This window comes from Leishmania major, chromosome 32 (genome assembly GCF_000002725.2).
Source record: "Leishmania major strain Friedlin complete genome, chromosome 32".
NCBI lineage: Eukaryota > Euglenozoa > Kinetoplastea > Trypanosomatida > Trypanosomatidae > Leishmania > Leishmania major.
This window is the reverse complement of record NC_007273.2, coordinates 989,765-1,008,224: the sequence shown is the minus strand read 5'-3', so window position 1 is coordinate 1,008,224 and position 18,460 is coordinate 989,765. Positions and strand designations below refer to the sequence as shown.

General features: G+C 62.4%; 5 protein-coding genes across 5 annotated transcripts; all 5 read left to right on the top strand.

Annotated features, from left to right (window-relative positions):
• Nucleotides 1-224: 224 nt before the first annotated feature.
• LMJF_32_2570 (conserved hypothetical protein) lies at nucleotides 225-2,381 on the top strand (the record flags this gene model as incomplete). Its single annotated transcript, XM_001685528.1, has 1 exon — nucleotides 225-2,381. The coding sequence occupies one exon, from the start codon at nucleotides 225-227 to the stop codon at nucleotides 2,379-2,381; it is 2,157 nt and encodes a 718-aa protein (XP_001685580.1).
• Nucleotides 2,382-2,999: 618 nt separating this feature from the next.
• Nucleotides 3,000-4,256, top strand: TTA1 (putative GPI transamidase component Tta1; the record flags this gene model as incomplete). Its single annotated transcript, XM_001685527.1, has 1 exon — nucleotides 3,000-4,256. One exon carries the CDS (start codon nucleotides 3,000-3,002, stop codon nucleotides 4,254-4,256), a length of 1,257 nt encoding a protein of 418 aa, XP_001685579.1.
• A 1,202-nt stretch (nucleotides 4,257-5,458) lies between these two features.
• LMJF_32_2550 (adenosine monophosphate deaminase-like protein) lies at nucleotides 5,459-10,291 on the top strand (the record flags this gene model as incomplete). Its single annotated transcript, XM_001685526.1, has 1 exon — nucleotides 5,459-10,291. The coding sequence occupies one exon, from the start codon at nucleotides 5,459-5,461 to the stop codon at nucleotides 10,289-10,291; it is 4,833 nt and encodes a 1,610-aa protein (XP_001685578.1).
• A 1,194-nt stretch (nucleotides 10,292-11,485) lies between these two features.
• On the top strand, nucleotides 11,486-13,507 carry LMJF_32_2540 (conserved hypothetical protein; the record flags this gene model as incomplete). The annotated part of the gene is made up of 1 exon (XM_001685525.1): nucleotides 11,486-13,507. One exon carries the CDS (start codon nucleotides 11,486-11,488, stop codon nucleotides 13,505-13,507), a length of 2,022 nt encoding a protein of 673 aa, XP_001685577.1.
• A 1,257-nt stretch (nucleotides 13,508-14,764) lies between these two features.
• Nucleotides 14,765-17,641, top strand: LMJF_32_2530 (conserved hypothetical protein; the record flags this gene model as incomplete). Its single annotated transcript, XM_001685524.1, has 1 exon — nucleotides 14,765-17,641. One exon carries the CDS (start codon nucleotides 14,765-14,767, stop codon nucleotides 17,639-17,641), a length of 2,877 nt encoding a protein of 958 aa, XP_001685576.1.
• Nucleotides 17,642-18,460: the final 819 nt, after the last annotated feature.

Below are 18,460 nucleotides of genomic sequence, written 5' to 3'. Positions count from 1 at the left end.
TGTATTCGCACCTCTTCCGCGAAGCAGAGGAGCGCGCGCAGCGACAGCTCTGCGTGCGGGAGCAACAAGGGGCTGCCCAGAAGCCGCGAGAGGAGAGAGGCACGCCCCGTCCCCACGCGTTGTCGTCCCGTTGTGAGCCGACTGCGGGCCAGCATTCTGCCTCTCCGGACGCACCCGTTCCTTCCGCGGATGGGTCTGTACACGTGTCGTCGGGAGCAGCACAGATGCGTGAGGCGCGCTCTCCTGCGCGAGTAAGCGCCCCTATGGACGCTACAGTTGCCAACAGCAAGGAGACCGAGGCGAGCCACACAGGGGAGGATGCGGCATGCGAGAGGCTGTACCGAAACGCCACCAAACAGGCGGAGCAGCGGGAGCGGGGGCTGCAGGCGTTGCGAGAGGCGCAAGAGGTGTCTTTTCAAGCTAACTGCACCTTCCACCCGTCTTTGGCCCCAGTGGAAGAGGGCCATCGCAAGCGCAAGCCCACTCGACGAGCGCGCTCGCACAGCGCAGGGGCAGGAAGCATGGCGGGTGCCCGCGGCGGCAGAGGTACTTTGCCTCACCGCCCTATGAGCTCATCGGCAGCTCAGCGGACACCGTCGCGCTCGTCGAGGCAGCTTTCGGTCGCACAGGAGGACTTGCGAGCCGCCCACCCGCGCCGTCTCGCGGAACTTCGGCGGAGGACCGAGGAGGAGGCCAGGTCGAGCTTGTGCACGGGCATCCCTCGCTCCAAGGCAAGTGAGCCCCCGCGCACGTACCGGGAGCAGAAGAAGGGCTGCAGGGGCCTCATCGGCGCGGGGTCGGAGCATTTTGCGCACTATGTGAACGGCAGGCAGACTCCTTTAGCATCAACGGTGGGCCCTCAGCATTGCCAAGGTGCACTCGCCGTGTCGACGCCGCGGCTTGGCGGCAATTCGCTGTTGGACAGGCCACCCCAGTTGGAGAGCGAACCCAGCAGTGCACCGTCGGGGACCGTCGGTACACCGCAGCAACATGCCCCCGCCCGCAGCGGCGTGCATGAGAAGACGACAAAGACGAGCGACAACGGTCATGCTGCAGTAGCTCCGCCGCAGGTGTTCGGCCGCCTCTTCCGCGACAGCGATGAACGCGCGGCGGTGCGGGCATTCATTGAGCTGATGAGGAAGAAGTGGATGCACACAGAGCTGTACAGGTCAACGACACCCAGTAACGGCGCGTCTGCGGCGGCGCGAACTCATCGCGATGACCAGCGGCGCTCCTCGGCGAAACAGCGACCACCCGGTGCGCCGTGCAACAAGGACGCGGCAGCGGCGATTGCCCTTGCGGCCGGCGGTGCGGCAGCTCGTGAGAGCCCACCACGCCGCACAGACACCATTCGGCCCTTCGCCGTTGGCCACACCGTCTTTGACGCCCTTTACGCAGAGCGGGAGGAGCTACAGCGGCGGCGCGAGAACCGCCATTTGCAGGCGGGGAGCGATGCGGAGACGTGCACCTTTCACCCCTTCGTTGATGCACGGAGCCGTGTGCTTGCGGAGGAGTGCTCCCGGCGACTTTCAGAGGGCAACGGCCTAGCCGCCGAGACGGTGCGAGAGCGGCGTGCTCGGACTGCGGCGGGTGCAGAGGCGAAGGAGGCGGCCTGCCGTGCACAAGTGCACGCCAGCGACCCAGCCTTTTCTCAGCCGCAGACGGAGCGGAATCGTGAAAGGCAGGAGGAGCTGCTGACGGCGCTGCTGCACAAGTGCAGCGGCGACGTCGCTGAGCGCCGCCTCCGCCGTGCTCGGTCGCAGTTGACGGGGTCGATGACGGAGGGGAAGCGCGGCCACCTTCAGATCATCGATAATCACAAAACTGCGCAGCAACTCATTGGTGCTCGTATGACTTGCCCAGGTACTACCTCGGTGACTGCCGCTGCCGCTGCCACGACCCCTCTGTCCCCGTCGGTCAGGCGGACGCCTCGTGCTGGAAGGATGTGGGTCCCCAGTGGTGCCACAACACGGGATGCGGCACCTGCTTCAGTGAAGGACTTGGCGCAGTCGACCATCGACCGCGCCGAAGGATATGAGGCTCTCCGCTCGGTGTCACCGCTATCACCGCAGCGGCGCGAAGGTCTCTGCGCGTGCTTCGGACTCGAGCGCGCAGTGAGGGCAGTGGGCTCGCCTGTGGAGCAGCATTGCTCCCAGTGCAGCATACCTCACAGCGGCGCCTGTGTGTATTCACCCCGTGATGCCAACGGGATGCCCGGCGCGGCCGCCAGATCAGGCACGGCGGGCATGCATCGGTTTAAAGCCGCTCTCGAGGACAACACGGGCACTCTGCACATTGCGGGCGCCGCCTCCTCGGCTTACCTGCGGCAACTGGAGTCGGAGTTACAGACTGCGCTAGAAGACTGGTCGCAGTGTGTTTGAGCGCACGGCAATGAAGTGAGGCGATCGTATCTCTCGAAAAGAGCGTGTGCGCGTGTGAAGCTGTGGCGCCCGGTGGCGCTTGGCGACTGCCCTTAGCCATCACTGCACTTATGAGAGGCATGCGGGAGAAGGGGACGAGGGTGGGGGGAGGGTGGAGTGCACGGGACCCATGCAGCGAATAAAATGGAAGGGGAGGCGCAGTGGCTCTGCCACGCACGTGCCACGCACACAAACGCGTTCGTGTACGCGTGTTCTGCTCTGCCATCCCCCAACTTGTGTCTCTTCCTCTGTTTTCGATTCTGGCTGATTGCATCTCTCTTCTCTTATCTATCCTGCTTTCTCCTTTGCATCGTGCGGCGCTCTGCGTCATGCTGGCGTCGTGTGTGTGTGTGTGTCTCGTGTATGTTTGTGCGACACCCACAACGTAGCAGAATCGACATAAGAGGAGGTCGAAGGAGGCAACAAGCGCAGAGTGCCGAATTGGTGACGTGTAGCCGTTTTTGGTATGTGATCTCATACACTCTCGCCATTAACACACACACACACAAGCCCACTTCCTGCAGCAGAGTTTCTCCACTCTCCCTCTTTCACCTCCACACAGGTCGAGCAAGTGGCGCCATGCCGAGCAGTCCTCGGAGACCGAAGTCGACGGCAGTGGCGGCGTCGTCCGAGACGTGGCGGCGCAACTCTACAAAGAGCTTCGTGGCACTCAGCGCATTCATATTTCTTGTCGTCATCGGTGTACATTGGACGACGGTGAGTCGTGAGCATGTAGAGCTGCCAATGGATCGCGTTCTGGCAGACCTGCAGGCGAGCTGCCTCACTCTGAAAGACACCCCAGCCTTGACCTCTGCCTCGCTCCCTCCCGCGTTTTACGGGCTGGGTGTTTGGGTGGACTCTCCGGTGTTGCTACCCAGCGTACACGCGGCGCTTGCTCTGATGAAGGAGCGGTTGGCAGAGGGCCTGGGCACCGCTGCGGCGGGTGTCCCGCTGCAGACGCACACGCTTCATACCTTTGTGCGTCTGCAGTCACAGATGCGGGACGAAGCGGTCGCTGCACTCGTCACGGACGAACCGAGTGGGCGCTTCCCTAGCGCGAAGCGAGTGATGCGCACGCTGGAGCGCTTGGCAAACCAACAGCAGCTCGGCTTGCCGACGCTGAAGCATGCCTTTCTGCCTGAGGTTGGCCAGGAGGTGGAACTGTTTGGCCTGTCGCTCTTTAGTGTGCCGGCGTCTGCGCTGCCAGGGGATGCAGCGAGCAAGGTGCAGTGTTTCGTCGCTGACGTGCGGCAAGCGTACTGCGTGCTTCCCCTGGAGGAGCCGGATGCCTCCGACGTCGCGTCCTCCGGCAGGACGAGTTTTTCAGCAGCGTCTCTCACACCTTTGTCGTACCGACTGCGGGCCGCCTCACTGGAGGCCGAGGTGCGCGCGGCGCTTCTCTCTGTCGTGGCACAGCAGATCGGCCTGGCTTCTTTCAAGCCGGCCGACGTGGCGGCCTGGAAGCGGTCGCGGGAGCATCAGGGGTGTCTGCACACAATCGCCTCTGTGACGAGTACGCTGCGCTCCATTGCGGCAAACACGAACATGGCCGTCCCACAAAGCACGGAGCGCATGTTCGCAGTCTTGGAGCGCCACGTGCAATCCGGCTCCTTCCTGCGAGCCGCGCGTGCCGCCGACGACCTGCAGTTCCACCCATTGCTCACCCCGCAGCTGTACATTCCGTGGGACCATTCGCTCGTCTCGCAGTTGATCTTGCTGCTGCCGATGGTGTCCTGCACGCTGCTGGCCGCGCGCTTTCTCGTCGAGGAGCGCTGGCACGACCGCGCCCGCGCAAAGGCCGCTGCCGAGGCACAGGATGCGAAGAAAGGCCAGTGACAGGTCCGAGGCTCACTCACAGCTTCGCACAACAGGAGGCTTTGAACGGAGGAGGAGGTGGAGCGTGCAAGGGGCTCGCATTTCCCGGGTTGCTACGCGGTGCTGCTGCGCAAGCGGGCGCCGGCAGCGTACGCCACGCCGCATCTCTACCTCCGCAGTGCGCCTTGCGGAGAGCAGATCTTTGGTTTCTCATTTGACCCCGCAGGTGGCATGCAGTCGATCAGCGCAGCCGTCATGGGGTGTAGGTGACGCGTGCGCGGGCGTGTGTGCCTGCGCGTAAAAACGAGGCTGCTTAAGCGAATGATGTGTAAAGTACAGGGGAGAAAGTGCACCCGGGGGAGAGGCGATTGCCCCGCGTGCACAGTCCCCATCCCTCCTCTTCCCTCACACGCACTTGTGTTCGTGTGTTTATGTGTTGATATGTTTGGCGCAGGGTGCGGGCGGTTTGCGTCTCCTGAGGAAGACCAAGCCACCTGCGCTTCGTATTTCTTCGCATGCGGGTGGGTGGGGGGGGAGGGAGGGACAGGAACCCTTGTCTTCGTTTCTCTCCCGCCGGCACTTGCGTGTGCGACCTGTTGGACTGTCGTTGGTATCGCTCATGCGCTATACTTATTGTATTCTTTTTTTTTTGTGTTTTCGTGTTGCGTATTTGTGTGTTCGGCTCCGCATGCGCTGATGTGATGCCCATGGCTGCTTGCGGCTATATCATGAGCATGCGTTTCCCATCCACGACGACAGCAACGACGCTCATCCAAGAGAGGGCATGAGGAGACAAGAGAGGCAAACAGCATCACACCCGTCACGCGCCACGTTGGAACAAGTTGCACGGTGTGCACCGTACTGCCCATCGAGGCCATCCGCAGCGGAGGCGCTATGTCAGTGGGTTGCGAAAGGCGGGGTTGCTCACGCGCACCTCTCCCCTGTCTCCCTTGGCGCGCCTACCACACTGCTGTTGTCGCAGGCGTAACGGGCGGGAGGATGTGAGTCTGCGCCAGCATGCCCGCCCATTCGCTTGTCTTTCGTACGTGTATATGTGTGTACTCCCTTTCAGCTGGCTACCATTCCTTCTCTGTACCTCTCCCTTGATCTTCACCTCTTCGACAAGGAAAAACAAAACAGAGAGCAGTGCCTCGCACGCGAACACCAACTGCGCCCCTCCCCCACCGACGCCGCCACACGTGCGCCCATGCACAGTGGCAGCCATGGAAAGCAACACTTGCATGCAGTCCAAGGTGCAGGGCGGTGCCACGTTCGTCATTGAGCGCCTCCTTTCCCACAAGCACCTGCAGCAGCCCTGCTCCGCCGTCTCCGCATCCTTCGAGTCCTTCCGAGACAGCGGCGATGGCAGCGGAGGGATGCCGGGCCCTGCTGACGACGACAAGGCCCAAAGGAATTTTCGTGGCAAGGGCGCGCTGGAGGCCTCCGACGCCGCTGTGGCACCCACGTACCACCGCATTATGATCGACGGCGATGAAGGCGACAAAGACTACTTCAGGTGCGTCGGCATCATGGCGCACATCATCCAGACTCGTCAGACGTACAAGGACACGGACCAAGGGCAGCTAGAGGTGCCGTTGACAGCAGAGGAGCTGGAGAGGCGCTACTGCGGCACGGCGGCGCCTGCTACTTCGGTGTTGGCGGGTTCGCCGGCCGCGTCGGTGTCTTCCCCGCTTTCGCCGCCAGCCGGCAAGATGGCAAAGGGCCCGTTATCACAGACTGGTGACTCTACAGCGGTGGCCTCGCTCATGGGGCTCGAGTTTCGCCACGGTGTCTTTGGCTTTGAAGGCATGCGCACTCGTATCGTGCCGTGGGAGCAGTACGTGCGCGATATCCGCGCCGTCTACGGGGCCATCGAGAACGGTCCGTGTCTCTCCACCGCCCGCATGCGCCTCACCTCCATCGCCGAGAAGTTCCGCCTGTACCTGTTGCTTAACCTGGAAATCGAAGGCAGCTATGATGAGCTGTACCGCGACGGTGGCGTCTACGCCCCATGCACGCGCGTCGACAATGGCGTGAACATGCACACGTCTGTTGTGGCGCCGGTGCTGCTGGAGTACGTGGTGACGACCGCGCTAGAGCAGCCGCGCGCTCCCCTCTACGTCGACCCCCACACGCAGCAGGTCGTGACACTGGCTGCCTACCTTGAAGCGGGCGGCATCCAAGACCCGCGCGAGCTCACGGTGGAGGGACTCGGCTTGCAACCTACACTGTACCGCAACAAGTACCTGCCATACGACCCGTTCGATGCGAAGCTGAACCCCACTGGCGCCTTTGGTGCGACGCTGCTGCAGGCACTCTTCTCAACCGATGGACCGAGCCACGGCAACCTGTGCGGCGTGCTGCTCCGCGCTGAGCTGGAGCAGCGCGAGTACCAGAAGCAGCAGATGACAGCGACCGAGATGACACTGGAGATCTGCGGGCATCACCCGGAGGAGCTCACGCGGCTCGCGATGTGGGTGCGTCGGCAGGGCTTCAACAAGTTTTCGCGCAATCGATGGGTGCTAGCGATTCAGCGAGAGCGCCACTCCACAAAGCAGCTGGGGCCAAGCCAGCTCCCCTCTCTCTGCACCACCGTCGGTGATCAGCTGCGGCACATTTTCTATCCCCTCTTCATGGCGACGCTGTGCCCACAAGATCCACAGTGGTCGGACGTGGCGCAGCTGCTCTGCCACACCGGCGCCCTCGGCATTCGCACTCACGCTGTCGTGCGCTCTGAAAATTTCAGCGCCACTCCTGTGGACCCGGACGCGCTTCCGTGCACCAGCGCACCACGTGAGGATGGGCAGACCACCGGCCACGGAAGTGCAATGGCGCACGGTGGTGGGTGCAGCGACTACTACTTCTTTTACTACGTCTGGGCTAATCTGGCGTCGCTGAATGCGCTGCGCACGCGCCTCGGCCTCCACACACTTCTCTTCACGCCGTCCGTAACGGAGAAGGCGCCGGCGTACGATCAGCTTGTCAGCTCCTTCCTGCTCGGCGACGTCGTGCACGACGTGAGCTCACTCGCCCAAAGTTGGATTATGCAGTTCCTGTACATGTACTGCCGCATCGGCATCGTACTCTCCCCCTTGCGCGACAACGCGCTCAGCACCGCGTACTTTGACAGTCCGTTCGTGAAGTATTTCCGCCAAGGGATGCGGGTATCGATTAGCACGTCCGACCCGTTGTACTTCCACCACCACGAGTCGCAGCCGCTTATCGAGGAGTATGCGACGTTGAGCAAGCTGTGCTCGTTGACGCCGATGGACACGATGGAGTTGGGGCGCAACAGTGTGCTGAACAGCAGCTTCCCACCGGAGGTGAAGCAGGCTTGGCTGGGTGAGCGTTTTTCTGCGCTAGGGGCGGAGGGCAACGACCTGCGTCGCTGCGGCGTGTGTGACTATCGCCTGCAGTTCCGCCACGAGACCCTCGCGCATGAGGAGGCGCTTCTAAACCAGCTCCTGGCGAAGGCCGGCATCAAGGCGCCAGGCGGCGTTGGCTCGGGCGTTGACGGCGGCGACAGCGACGGCGGAGCCCTTTCACTGCACCTCATCCCCTACGCGCAGTCGGTGCTGGTTTCGGACCTTGTCCAGCAGTCTCGCCACTCGCGCCCCATGAACTACACGGATCAGCGCATTGTGTACCCCCGCATCGACATCTACTACGGCGGCCATCGCTCGGGCTTCGCGACGGACGCGGTGGCGGCGCTGCGGCAGGTCGTCGCGCTCCGTCTCAAGTACGTCGGAAACGCGAACCGCACGGCGGTGGCGGCTGACGCCAACGTGCACGTCGAAGACGTCTTTAGCACCACCCGCCAATTCGATGAGGCGCAGTGGGAGTACAACACATACTATGGCGTGTGCATCTTGTCTCAGCAGGGCAAGACGCCGTTGTGGCCGACGTTCCTGCCGACCATTACGGAGTTCATTCGCGACATGTCCGTGATTCGGCAGGCGGCGAGCTCGGTAGCTCTGCAGCGGCTCGCGACGCACCGACTTCACCTGCTCGAGCAGAAGTTCCTGCTCCACCTCTCCATGAACATCTCCAACGAGGCCGGCAAGAGGGAGGAGAAGGAGTGGAACAACCGCGACTTCTTCACCGCCTACAAGGTGGACACAAACGTGCATACCGACGCCGGCTCCAACGCCCGCACGCTGCTGGAGTTCTTTGTCGACAAGGCCCTGCATCACAGCGAGGACGTCGTCTTCGAGCGCGATCATCACCCCGTCACGCTCAAGGAGCTGCTGAGCGAGTACGAGATTGACGTGCACCACATCACCGTCGACGAGCTTAACCACCACCTGAACACGCACCCCGACCTGCGTGAAATCTTCCTGTCACCGTTTAACTTCATGCAAGGTCGTTACTTTGCCGAGCTGACTAAGCGGACTCTGGACATCTACGAGGAGGACGCCTTCAGCTACGCCGAGAACCGGCTCTCCATCACCGGCGCCTCCGAACAGGAGTGGTACGATCTGGCGCACTGGTTCGATTGCTACGGCATGGCCAGCTCGCGTAGCCGTTGGATGGTGTGCCTGAAGTGGCATTACCGCCGCCTACGCCGAAACGGAGTGCTGAAGAACTTCGGCGCGTTCCTCGACAATGTCTTCCATCCGTTGTGGGAGATCAGCATGCACCCGGCCAAGGACACAAAGTTCCACTACCTACTGGCGCACCTGTCCGGCTTCGACTGCATCGCGGATGAATCGAAGATCGACCTGCCGCTCACGGACGTCTCTCCGCACGACTGGAACAGCGACTTGAACCCGCCGTACAGCTACTACATGTACTACATATGGGCGAATATCGCGTCTCTTAACGAGTTCCGGGCCTCGCGCGGGTTGAGCACCTTCACCCTGCGTCCGCAGTGCGGCGAGCGCGGCAGCATGGACCATCTCGTGAGCGGCTTCTGCTTGGCTAACAGCATCAACCACGGCGTCACGCTGGCGCGGCACCCTGTGCTGGAGTACATGTGGTACATTGCTCAGGTCGGCGTGGCAATGTCTCCGCTCAGCAACACAGCTGGCGCCTCTGCCTACCTTGAAAACCCTTTCCCGGTTTTTTTCCATCGCGGCTTGAACGTTAGCCTCGCAACGAATCAGCCACTCTACTTCCACTTCACGCGTGAGCCGCTTGTGGAGGAGTACTCGATCGCCGCGAAGCTGTGGAAGTTCGAGCTGAATGACATGTCCGAAATCGCGCGCAACAGCGTCTTGCAGAGCGGTTTCTCGGCTGCGTGGAAGGAGAACGCTCTGGGCCCGCGGTATCAGCTGCGCTCTACCCTTGGCAACGACGTGCGTCGCAGCCGCGTGTCAGACATTCGCGTGGCGTACCGGTATGAAGTGTACCACACTGAGCTGAACTTCCTGGATGAGCAGCTCGCCGCCGCTTCTCCCGGGTTCGCAGGGAACTCGTCGGTGGCCGAGACCGCGCCGCCACCGGCGGAGGCGGACGCAAGCCGGAGGCATAAAAACAGCCTCTTAACTGGCGTCTCTCTATTTTCCACAGACGCCGGCTGTGAGCCTGCGGCTGGCGCTGGCAGGTCTCCTGCCCCCGCTGCATCGTCGCAGCGGATGCCGCGTGCCATGAAGCTGTTGGAAGAGGAGCTGGCAATCTGCGGGGACGTTTGGCAGGGAGTGGCATCGACCCCGCTGTTACCGACTTCCGTCACCAACGCGGATGGCTCATTGACGTTTCTGCACACGACCAACTCCCGAAGTGTGCATCTGCCACGGCACAGCTCCTCGGCACTCCTGCCACTGCCGTTGGCGTCACGGACGGCGCAGTTACGTGGAGAGATTCGACGGCTGGACGCGGAGCTAACGCGCATGCGAGCCGTCTCGCTACAGGTGGCCGGCGAGAACAATTCCATTGCTACGCAGGTGAACGCGCTGCGCGAGCGGCTTCAGACCGAAGGGCTAACCATCCTGGGCGGTCTGTACGGCAGCGCGAACGAAGAGGAAGCCGAGGCGTCGTCGAATGGCAACTCTGCGGTGACTGGGGCCGCCGCGGTGGAAGAGGTGGAGGGCGGTGATGGGCGCCCGTCGCTCTAAGCAGCGGCTCGTTAGCCGAGGCTCTCTCCTTCCCGTGTCCGTGACATGGCGCGTGATGCGATGCGCGCACGCTACGCTACGTTGGGCGGAGCGTTTGAGTGCCACCATGCTCTCCCCGTTCTTCTTTTTGGATTGCTTGCCCTTGGATGCCATCGATGTACATAGATCGGCCGCCTCGCGCGCCGCTTGCGTTTGGATTTACTTCTCTATCTTGTCACGTACTGGCACCTTGCCTATCATTGACGTTCGAGAGACGGCACCCACGCCTGTGCGCGCGTGCAGCCCTCGCTTTACCTGCCCGACACCCTTCAGCTCTTCCTTTTGGCACCAGCACCGGCAGCAACACGGACAGGCAGAGGGTCCCCTGCGAGGGAGAGCGCATCCACCCTACTTCACGTACAATAGAAGACTTTGGTGCTGCTTGCACGGCAACGGGAATAAAGGTGAGTAGGTGAGTGGTTGAGCGTCCCTCTTCTTCCTGTGCGCTGCCCATATACGGGAGAGGACAAACCCTGCTACAGATGGGAGGGGAGGGGGTGATGGTTCCAGCGGCACACGCATGCGTGATGACGCTGCTGCCCTCGCGCCTCGCCTCACCTCCTCGATGGCGGGCACACTTCTCATTGCCTGCATGGGTCACCATCACACTCTGCCACCTTGCTATCTCCCGGGTGCTACCCTTGCCTCGCCCTCTCTTTGTCTTTCCTCGTCACAGTTGTGATGCGCACATCTCGCCTCCTGCTCGTCGTCCGTCCTCTCGCCCTCTTCCCGTCGGTCAGCGCATTCACACACACACACACACACACGAAAAGAGACGCGCTGTCTTTGCCGTTCACAGGCCCAGACGACCCTCCCCCGCCTCTTTCCTTTTCTTTTTGGGCTGCTGGTGCGCCGTTGCAGGGTGGTGGAGGAAGGACGGAGGCCACACCCGATCCCCACGTAAACGCACACGCACACAGACCCTTTCCCATTCCCACGGCGCCCTCAAGGGGGAGGGGGGAGCACCTGAAGTAAGCAGTGCCGAGGACGTGCGTATCTCGCTTGCTCGATGTCTGCCGGTCTTATCGTCCTTTGCGTTTTTGTGCTTGTTTTGATATCGTAGCGTTCTTCCGCATCCTTTTCTGTGTGTGTGTGTGTGTGTGTGGTTGTGCCTGATTGCGTCCCTCTCTCGAGCAAGCCCACTGGTAAGCCACCATGCCGCCACCGCTGCGCTCCAAGGCGGAGTCCGTCCAACGCGAGGAGGTGTGCCAGATGGTGGAGCCGAAGCGGTCCATGTCCGTTCGTGACACCCTCTACGGCCAGCTCGAGTTCCCTCCGGTGATACGCATCCTGACGAACTCGCCGGTGGTGCAGCGGCTGCGCGACCTGAAGCAGCTGGGAAACTCCTTCTACGTCTACCCAGGTGCCACGCACTCCCGCTTCGAGCACTCTCTAGGTGTCTGCTACCTTGGCATGGAGCTGTACCGCAGCATCGTGGATGGGCATCGAGAGGAACACAGGGACTTTGGCGTTCCCGAGATCGCGAACCTGACGCGTGAGGCCGCGCAGAAGGACATGCACTGCATCGGGATTGCCGGCTTGTGCCACGACCTCGGGCATGGGCCACTGTCGCACTTGTTCGAGTCCTTTGTGCGCTCCTCTGCGCGGCCCGAGGAAGTGCAGCTGCGCAAGTGGTCGCATGAGCAGGCGAGCATCATGCTTCTCCGCAAGATGTGGTTGGAGAACGAGACGGAGCTAGCCGAGCTCGGATTTACGGAGAGTGATCTGCGCTATGTGGAGCTGCTGATAAACGGCCTCGCACCCGGGAAGGCGTGGCCGGACAACGTTGGGCGACCAAAGTGGGCGCGCTTCACGACGGAGATTATCGCGAACAAGCGCAGCGGGCTGGATGTGGACAAGATCGACTATATCCAGCGGGACTCTGTCGCGTGCCTTGGTACGCCGACCTTCGTCTCTATGAGCCGACTTTTCCAAGGTGCACGGGTCGTGGTGGGTGACAATGACGAGACATCCATCGGCTACCCCGACAAGCTGGACGGCGTCATCGAGGAGATCTTCCTCGCCCGCTCCCACCTCCACCGTATTGTCTACCAGCATCGTGTGACCAAGGTGATCGACCTTATGACGCTGGACGCCCTGCGCGCTGCCGGGGACGTGTTCGAGGTCAGCAATGGCAAAGACGGCGTCATGCCGCTGCGGTCGTGCGTGCTGCACCCGGATTTCTACGTGCACGCGAGCGACTGGATCGTGCTGGCGATTTTGCACGGCAGCAACAGAACGATGGCGGAGTCATGGGGCAGCGGCGCCTCGGCAGAGCATCGCCGCGAGAAGCTCGCCGAGGCGTGCCGCATCCTGCAGCGCATCCACAGCCGGCACCTGTACACGACGATTGGCTCTTACCGCCACAGCGAACAGACCTTAATCAATGCAGGCCGCCTAAACTCCGTAGAGGGGTCCAGCCAGGAGGTGAAGCGGGAGGTCATGATTCACGAGCTGCTGTCCGATATTGAAGTGACGAACCTGGACCTGTCGGTGAAGCTGCGTGAGTGGTCGCGGCAGCACAACGGCATGACAGCAATGGAGATTCTGCAGGCGGAGATTACGCAAACGGCCGGGGACATGGACAAGAAGCACAACCCAGTGAGTGCTACCTACTTCTTCAACCCGCGCCAGTCTACGCACTGCCGCGTCGAGCCGCACTTCTCCTGCAACGTGACAACGACGTTGTTTGTGAAGACGGGTCCAGTGTCATCGCTGGTGGTCGTGTGCCGCATGCCGTTGACTCCGCAGGAGAAGGAGTCGCTTCGCGTCAGCTTCACCTCTGTCGCCGATCGGCTCGGCAAGACGGACGCGAGCTCCTTTTCCTGCACCCCTATGAGCCAACGGGGCCGCGCCGCCGAGTCATCGCAGCAGGCAGCCTCTGTGGCGCGGGACGAGTCCGCCGCGACCCCGAATCACTCGCTGGCGGGGGGGGAGAGGCTCACGTCCTCCGTGAGCGGTGGGTATCCCGCGGCAAAGCGGCTGAGGCTGGACCTGGACACCCAGCGCTCCCGGCGGGACGACTTTGACGTTGATCAGAGCAGCGAAGGCGTTCTCCAGAACGACGCGACAACGAGCTCCCTTGAGCTGGTGACGGCCGCGGGGTATGGGCAGGTGGGGGAGAAGGGCCAGGATGACGACGATGGCGAGGAGACGGACATCCTCAGCTTTTCGTAGAAGGTTGCAAGTGGGGAGGTATGATGCACGAGGGGAGAGCGCGAGCGAGATCGGAGGGGCTGGGGCAAGGGAGTCGACCGGGCCAGGTATGAGTTCCTGTGAGAGGAGGAGAGCAAGAGAAGAGGGGGAGGGGGCAGGCTGCGTACTCGTCTATGTTTTAGCGTGGCCCATCGAAGGACTATTGATGGTCTGGCTCTCCCTTGGTACCTTGCCTCTCTCCCTCTCTCCCCCTCGTTCGCGTTCTTCGCATCACAGCTGCCAGCCGTCTACGCGCTCTCCGCGACCCTGTCTTCCCGGGTGCTGCAGCTCTGTGGCTGGCGCGGATCAAGCGGGTGCTCTCCGGTGTGGCTTGCCCCTCTCTCCCCCCCCATTGCTTCGTACGCCACGTCGAACCGCACAGAGACGCCTCTCTCCCCGTTTTTCTCTCTGCAACACCATTGGCGGTGGCGGCCTTCTTTTTTTTTTCCAGATCTCGTCTCACCGGTGCCTACGCGCGCGCACCTCCGTCGCGGCGCGGCCTTTTTTTTGTTGTTGTTTTCCCTTTATGTTTGCGTTTTTTTTGTTCCTTTGGCATGTGAGCCCGGTGTGCCCGATCAGCAAGCGTAAGCGCCTCTCTGCCCGTCTCCTCCACACTTTCCACTGCCACCTTTACACCCACCCTTCAGCCGTACACCGCGCCAGCCATGCGGATAGGATGCCGTGGAAACCGACCAGCAACGAAAACCAACGGATCCCCTCTCGTGTCACGGGCACTTTCAGCCTGCGCTTGTGTGCTGCTGCTGATGCGGCAGCGGAATTCAGTGCATCACGCGCACGCACGCCTTTTCCTCGTCGTTACGGTTTGCCAAGGTGCGGGGCTCCTTCTGTCCCGCTCCACCTCGTGTAGGTCTAGTCGACTCAGCGCAGGCGCTCTCACGTGACCGTTCCGCCTCCTTCCCTGCGCCCACAATCGGGTTTCGTTCGAGTTATATATATTTCCTTTCTTTCCTCCTGCTGATGCCGAAGTCCTCGCAGCAGCACGGGCACCGTCGAGGCGCGCCTGTCACACATCGCCGATCTTTCATTTTTCCCGACGCTCTTCCCTCTCTGTCTTTCCGAACGTCGCACTCGCCGCTGCGTGTCTGCACACGCGCAGAGGACGAAAAGAGAAGCCACAACATCAACGAAACAGGGGAAACAGACCTGGGTCGTTGCGTCGCCACCTTGTGCATTTCTCTCCCCATTCAAAAGAGCGGCATCTCAACCTCTCTACCTCTCATGCCCGTCTCTTCTCTGATTCCGAAGCTGCCAAGCGGGCAACAAATGCTGGAAGGCTGCCTACCGACTGCCGTGCAGGAGCAGCTGCGCGCTGTGGCTTTGCAGGTGTTGCAGCGCCTGTTCGTGCCCATCTTGTGTCGATACCGTCTTCGCAAGGCTCGGCTTGCACTCAAGCACCAGCTCCTGTTGAGCCACACGTCCTGGGAAGAGGTGGAGGAGGCAGCATTCAGCGCGCTGCAGCACACATCTTACCTTGGGGCGGTGACGCGCGACTTGTACACCATCGCTGATGGCGGCCGCTCTGCCACGCGTGGCGGCGCGACTGAGGCGCAGTCAGCTGCCGTGGAAGTCCCGCCGGTGGACGCGGCAACAGGGGCGCAGATACGCGATACGGTGCGCGACGTACTCAACTCCAGCTACGTTCAGGTCGCGGTGCATCTTCAGAAGGAGGTCCTGGAGTGGGAGTGGGAGCCGGCCAGTGAGGTGCTGGTGCTGGTCGGCGGCTCCCTCGAGCGGCATGGCACCGCCGTGGCAATGGCAAAGGCGACCGCCTCAACAGTCGGCGGCTCCAACGTTGGCGCTGCCGCGTCGCTGGCAGGCAGCCGGCGCGCCTCCGCGGTGGCCGGCTATGGATTCTCGCGGAAAAGCAGCGTCGTCACCGGTGACGCCGGCCGACCTGGGACGGCGCGACGGGCGTCTGCTGCAATATTCCGCAGCACAAGCAGTCATGGTGGCACCGCGGGCAGCGGTATTGCACTTCCACCGACGTCAGGCATTTCTTGTTTGCTGACCGACTTTGTTCAAGAGCGCACGGCCAGCGCATCAGGTATGGACGGTGCCGCAGGTGCGCCGGCGATGTCGAGCAGCAGCGTGTTGCAGGCTCATCCCTCCGCACCGGTCCCCGCCGAGGCGGAAACGGAGTTTCTGACAGCGCCGCAGGTGCTTGGTGAGCTGGCGTGCGTTGGTGGCTTTCCTTACTGCGCCGCCCTCTCTGTGTCCTCACCGATGGCGGTCATTGTCCGGATCCCAAAGGTGGTGTACTGCCACATGCTGAGCGAGTGCGCGACGTCAGTCGGGCAGCGACGCCTGCTCGTCGAGGCCCTGCAGATGCGCGAAAGACTGCTGCCCTACTTTGCACCTCTAACCCGGGCCCGGCTGCGGATATGCCCACTGCTGACGCGTCTGCGCACGGAGCAGCTGGACCACATCCGCGACCTGATCATACCACGAGTCTACGCCGCCGGCATGGAGTGTGGCGAGGAGGAGCAGCCGACGCACATCTTTTTTATCCGGCGCGGCGTGGTGCAGGTGCAGCGCGAGGCAACCGTGCCAGGAAACGACGGCGGCACGCACATCAACAACTCGGAGCCAGCGTCTCCGCACGCAGCGGCGCTGACGGCGGCGCCACAGACGAACTTTTCCCTAGAGCTTCCCAGGAATCGCTCGCTGCTTGTGGAGGGGCACACCTACGGGGAGACGAGCTGCATCTTCGGCGACTCTGTAGGCGACCGCTACACCGCTGTCACGCACGTTGACATGTACCTTCTCCCCTTTCAGGTTTTCATCCAGCTGATGAAGCAGGAGCCGGACTTGCACGGCCCCATCTACCACAGTGCCCAGGAACTTTCGTACATGCGCGACAAGGAGTGGACCGGCGCCCTGTTCGGCCCGCGTCTCGTCGGTGCGAACCTGCCCGGCGTGCACGGCGTGGTGCCCGCGGAAGGGATGTTGGCCCTGCTGGCGGCCGGCGCGCACAGGGGAGTCGGTGATGGCGGCACTAGCGTCTGTAGAGGAAAGGGCCCGACGGAGGTCAGCTTAAGCCCTTTCCACCCGCCAAGTGGCAGCGCACTTCGTGGAGGCGGTGGCGGCCACTACAGTCCGGCAGTGTCGCGGCGCGTCACCATCTTTGAGGAGGCATCCAACCCGGCCGGCGCGGGAGACCGCGCTGGCGGGGGTGCAGGGAGCGCCGGTGTCTTGCCACTGACGGGCGGCCGTGTGTCGTCAGCGCTACTGAGTGCGATGGAGCACCTACCGCTCGTCAGCTTGCTTTCGGGTGCCACGAGCGACTTCCACCACGCGTGCATTCAGCAGTGGCAGTGTGTTCGGTACAACAAGGGAGATGTCATCGTCACCAGCGGGGAGGAGTGCAATCGCCTTCTCTTATTCTTTGAAGGCCGCGCCGGAATCGTCATGGACGCGGCTCTGCTGCATGAGGAGATGCGGCCTGGGGCGGCGCTTGACAGCGCAGGCATCGCCAGCGCATCACCGGCGGCGGTCTGCCCGATTCCCTCTGGCCACATTGTTGGCTACACGTGTGTGCGACGGCATCGCTGGACCCGCAGCATCATTGCGCTTGACGACGTTGTCGAGGTGTGGGAGCTGCGTCGAAACGCGTTCGTGCAGCTGCTGCGCACCCATGGTATCGTGCACGACATGCAGGCGGCGACACTACAGGTGCTGCAGCCGCTCGCAGCGCAGGTGCGGCTGAAGGTGCTTGACTACCAACCGCTTCTCCATCCAATGCCTAGCTCGCTGTGGAAGGAGCAGGCAGTGCCCAACGTGCACCCTGTCGTCGTGACGAACGAGGAGACTGTGCTCTTCCCGGTGTGGCGCGAGGGCGACTTTCCGCTTGATCGTCACCAGTCCGTGATGGAGGCGACCGCGCGCGCCGGCAGCGCTGGGGGCCGCCGAGCGACCTTGTCGTCAGTGAATTCGGTGAAGGCGGCTTCTGTGGCCAATGAGCTGCACCGCAGCGCCACACGACTAGGGGACTCCGCTCATCTGCTTAGTCACCGCCCCAGCAGCGTGACAGGGGTGCTCGAGACGGGAAGCATCAGCCGAGACAGTCTGACAGCGCAGTGTGCAGATGCCGCGTAAAAGGGCTCGCCTCTCGCTGCGCGTTTGCCAGAGCGTATGTGCCTTGCTGTGCCGGCTGACGTTGACGCCACCACAGCGCCCCCCCTCTCTCTCTCTCCCTTCTCAGTGCATGTATCGTCTGCTGTCTGCTGTCTTTTCTGCCGCGCCCTCTGTATGCGCGTATGTGTGCTCGTGTATCTTAGGATCGTTCGCCCCCCCCCCTCCCCCGCTTCTCCTTGTTTCGCTTGCTCGCCTTGACTTGGTCAGCACTGCGCTTGCGCCCGTGTGTGGCGCGCTGTGATGCACCCGACGGAGACGCATTGCCTCTTCCCACGTCTTTGCCACTGTTCTCTCTTTGGCATTTTCTTTCGTTCGATGTACCCCTGTCATCAGGGGTGCAGGAGACACCTCAGCGCGTGGCATCTCAGGGTCCAGTGCGCCTCACTCCCTCTATGTTGGGAAGCTAAGCCGCCGCTCTATCCCTGCCACATGCCGAACCCCACTTCCGGCGATACCAGAGTCACGTACCCGCAGTGTAAGGAACTGGGTGCGATGCACTCCTACGGATGTCAGGGGCCAGGTTCTGTAGAGCGTCTCTCCAGGGCGACCAGCGACCGCAAGCACGCTTGCGCCATCCGTATAATGAGGAGAGGGTCCGCCTAACTGGAAGGTATCCCACCCCCGGCCCTCGCACTGCCTGCTGGTGTGCGGGGAGCCTGCGCCGCCCCGAGAGGCGTGTCAGGTAGCCAGTTGCACGATGGGAGCGGCTGTGCGGCGACCTGCGGAGCGGTGTGGGTGGGTGGGCGGCGTTTGAGGCAGAGACCGTTCTCAGATGACCGA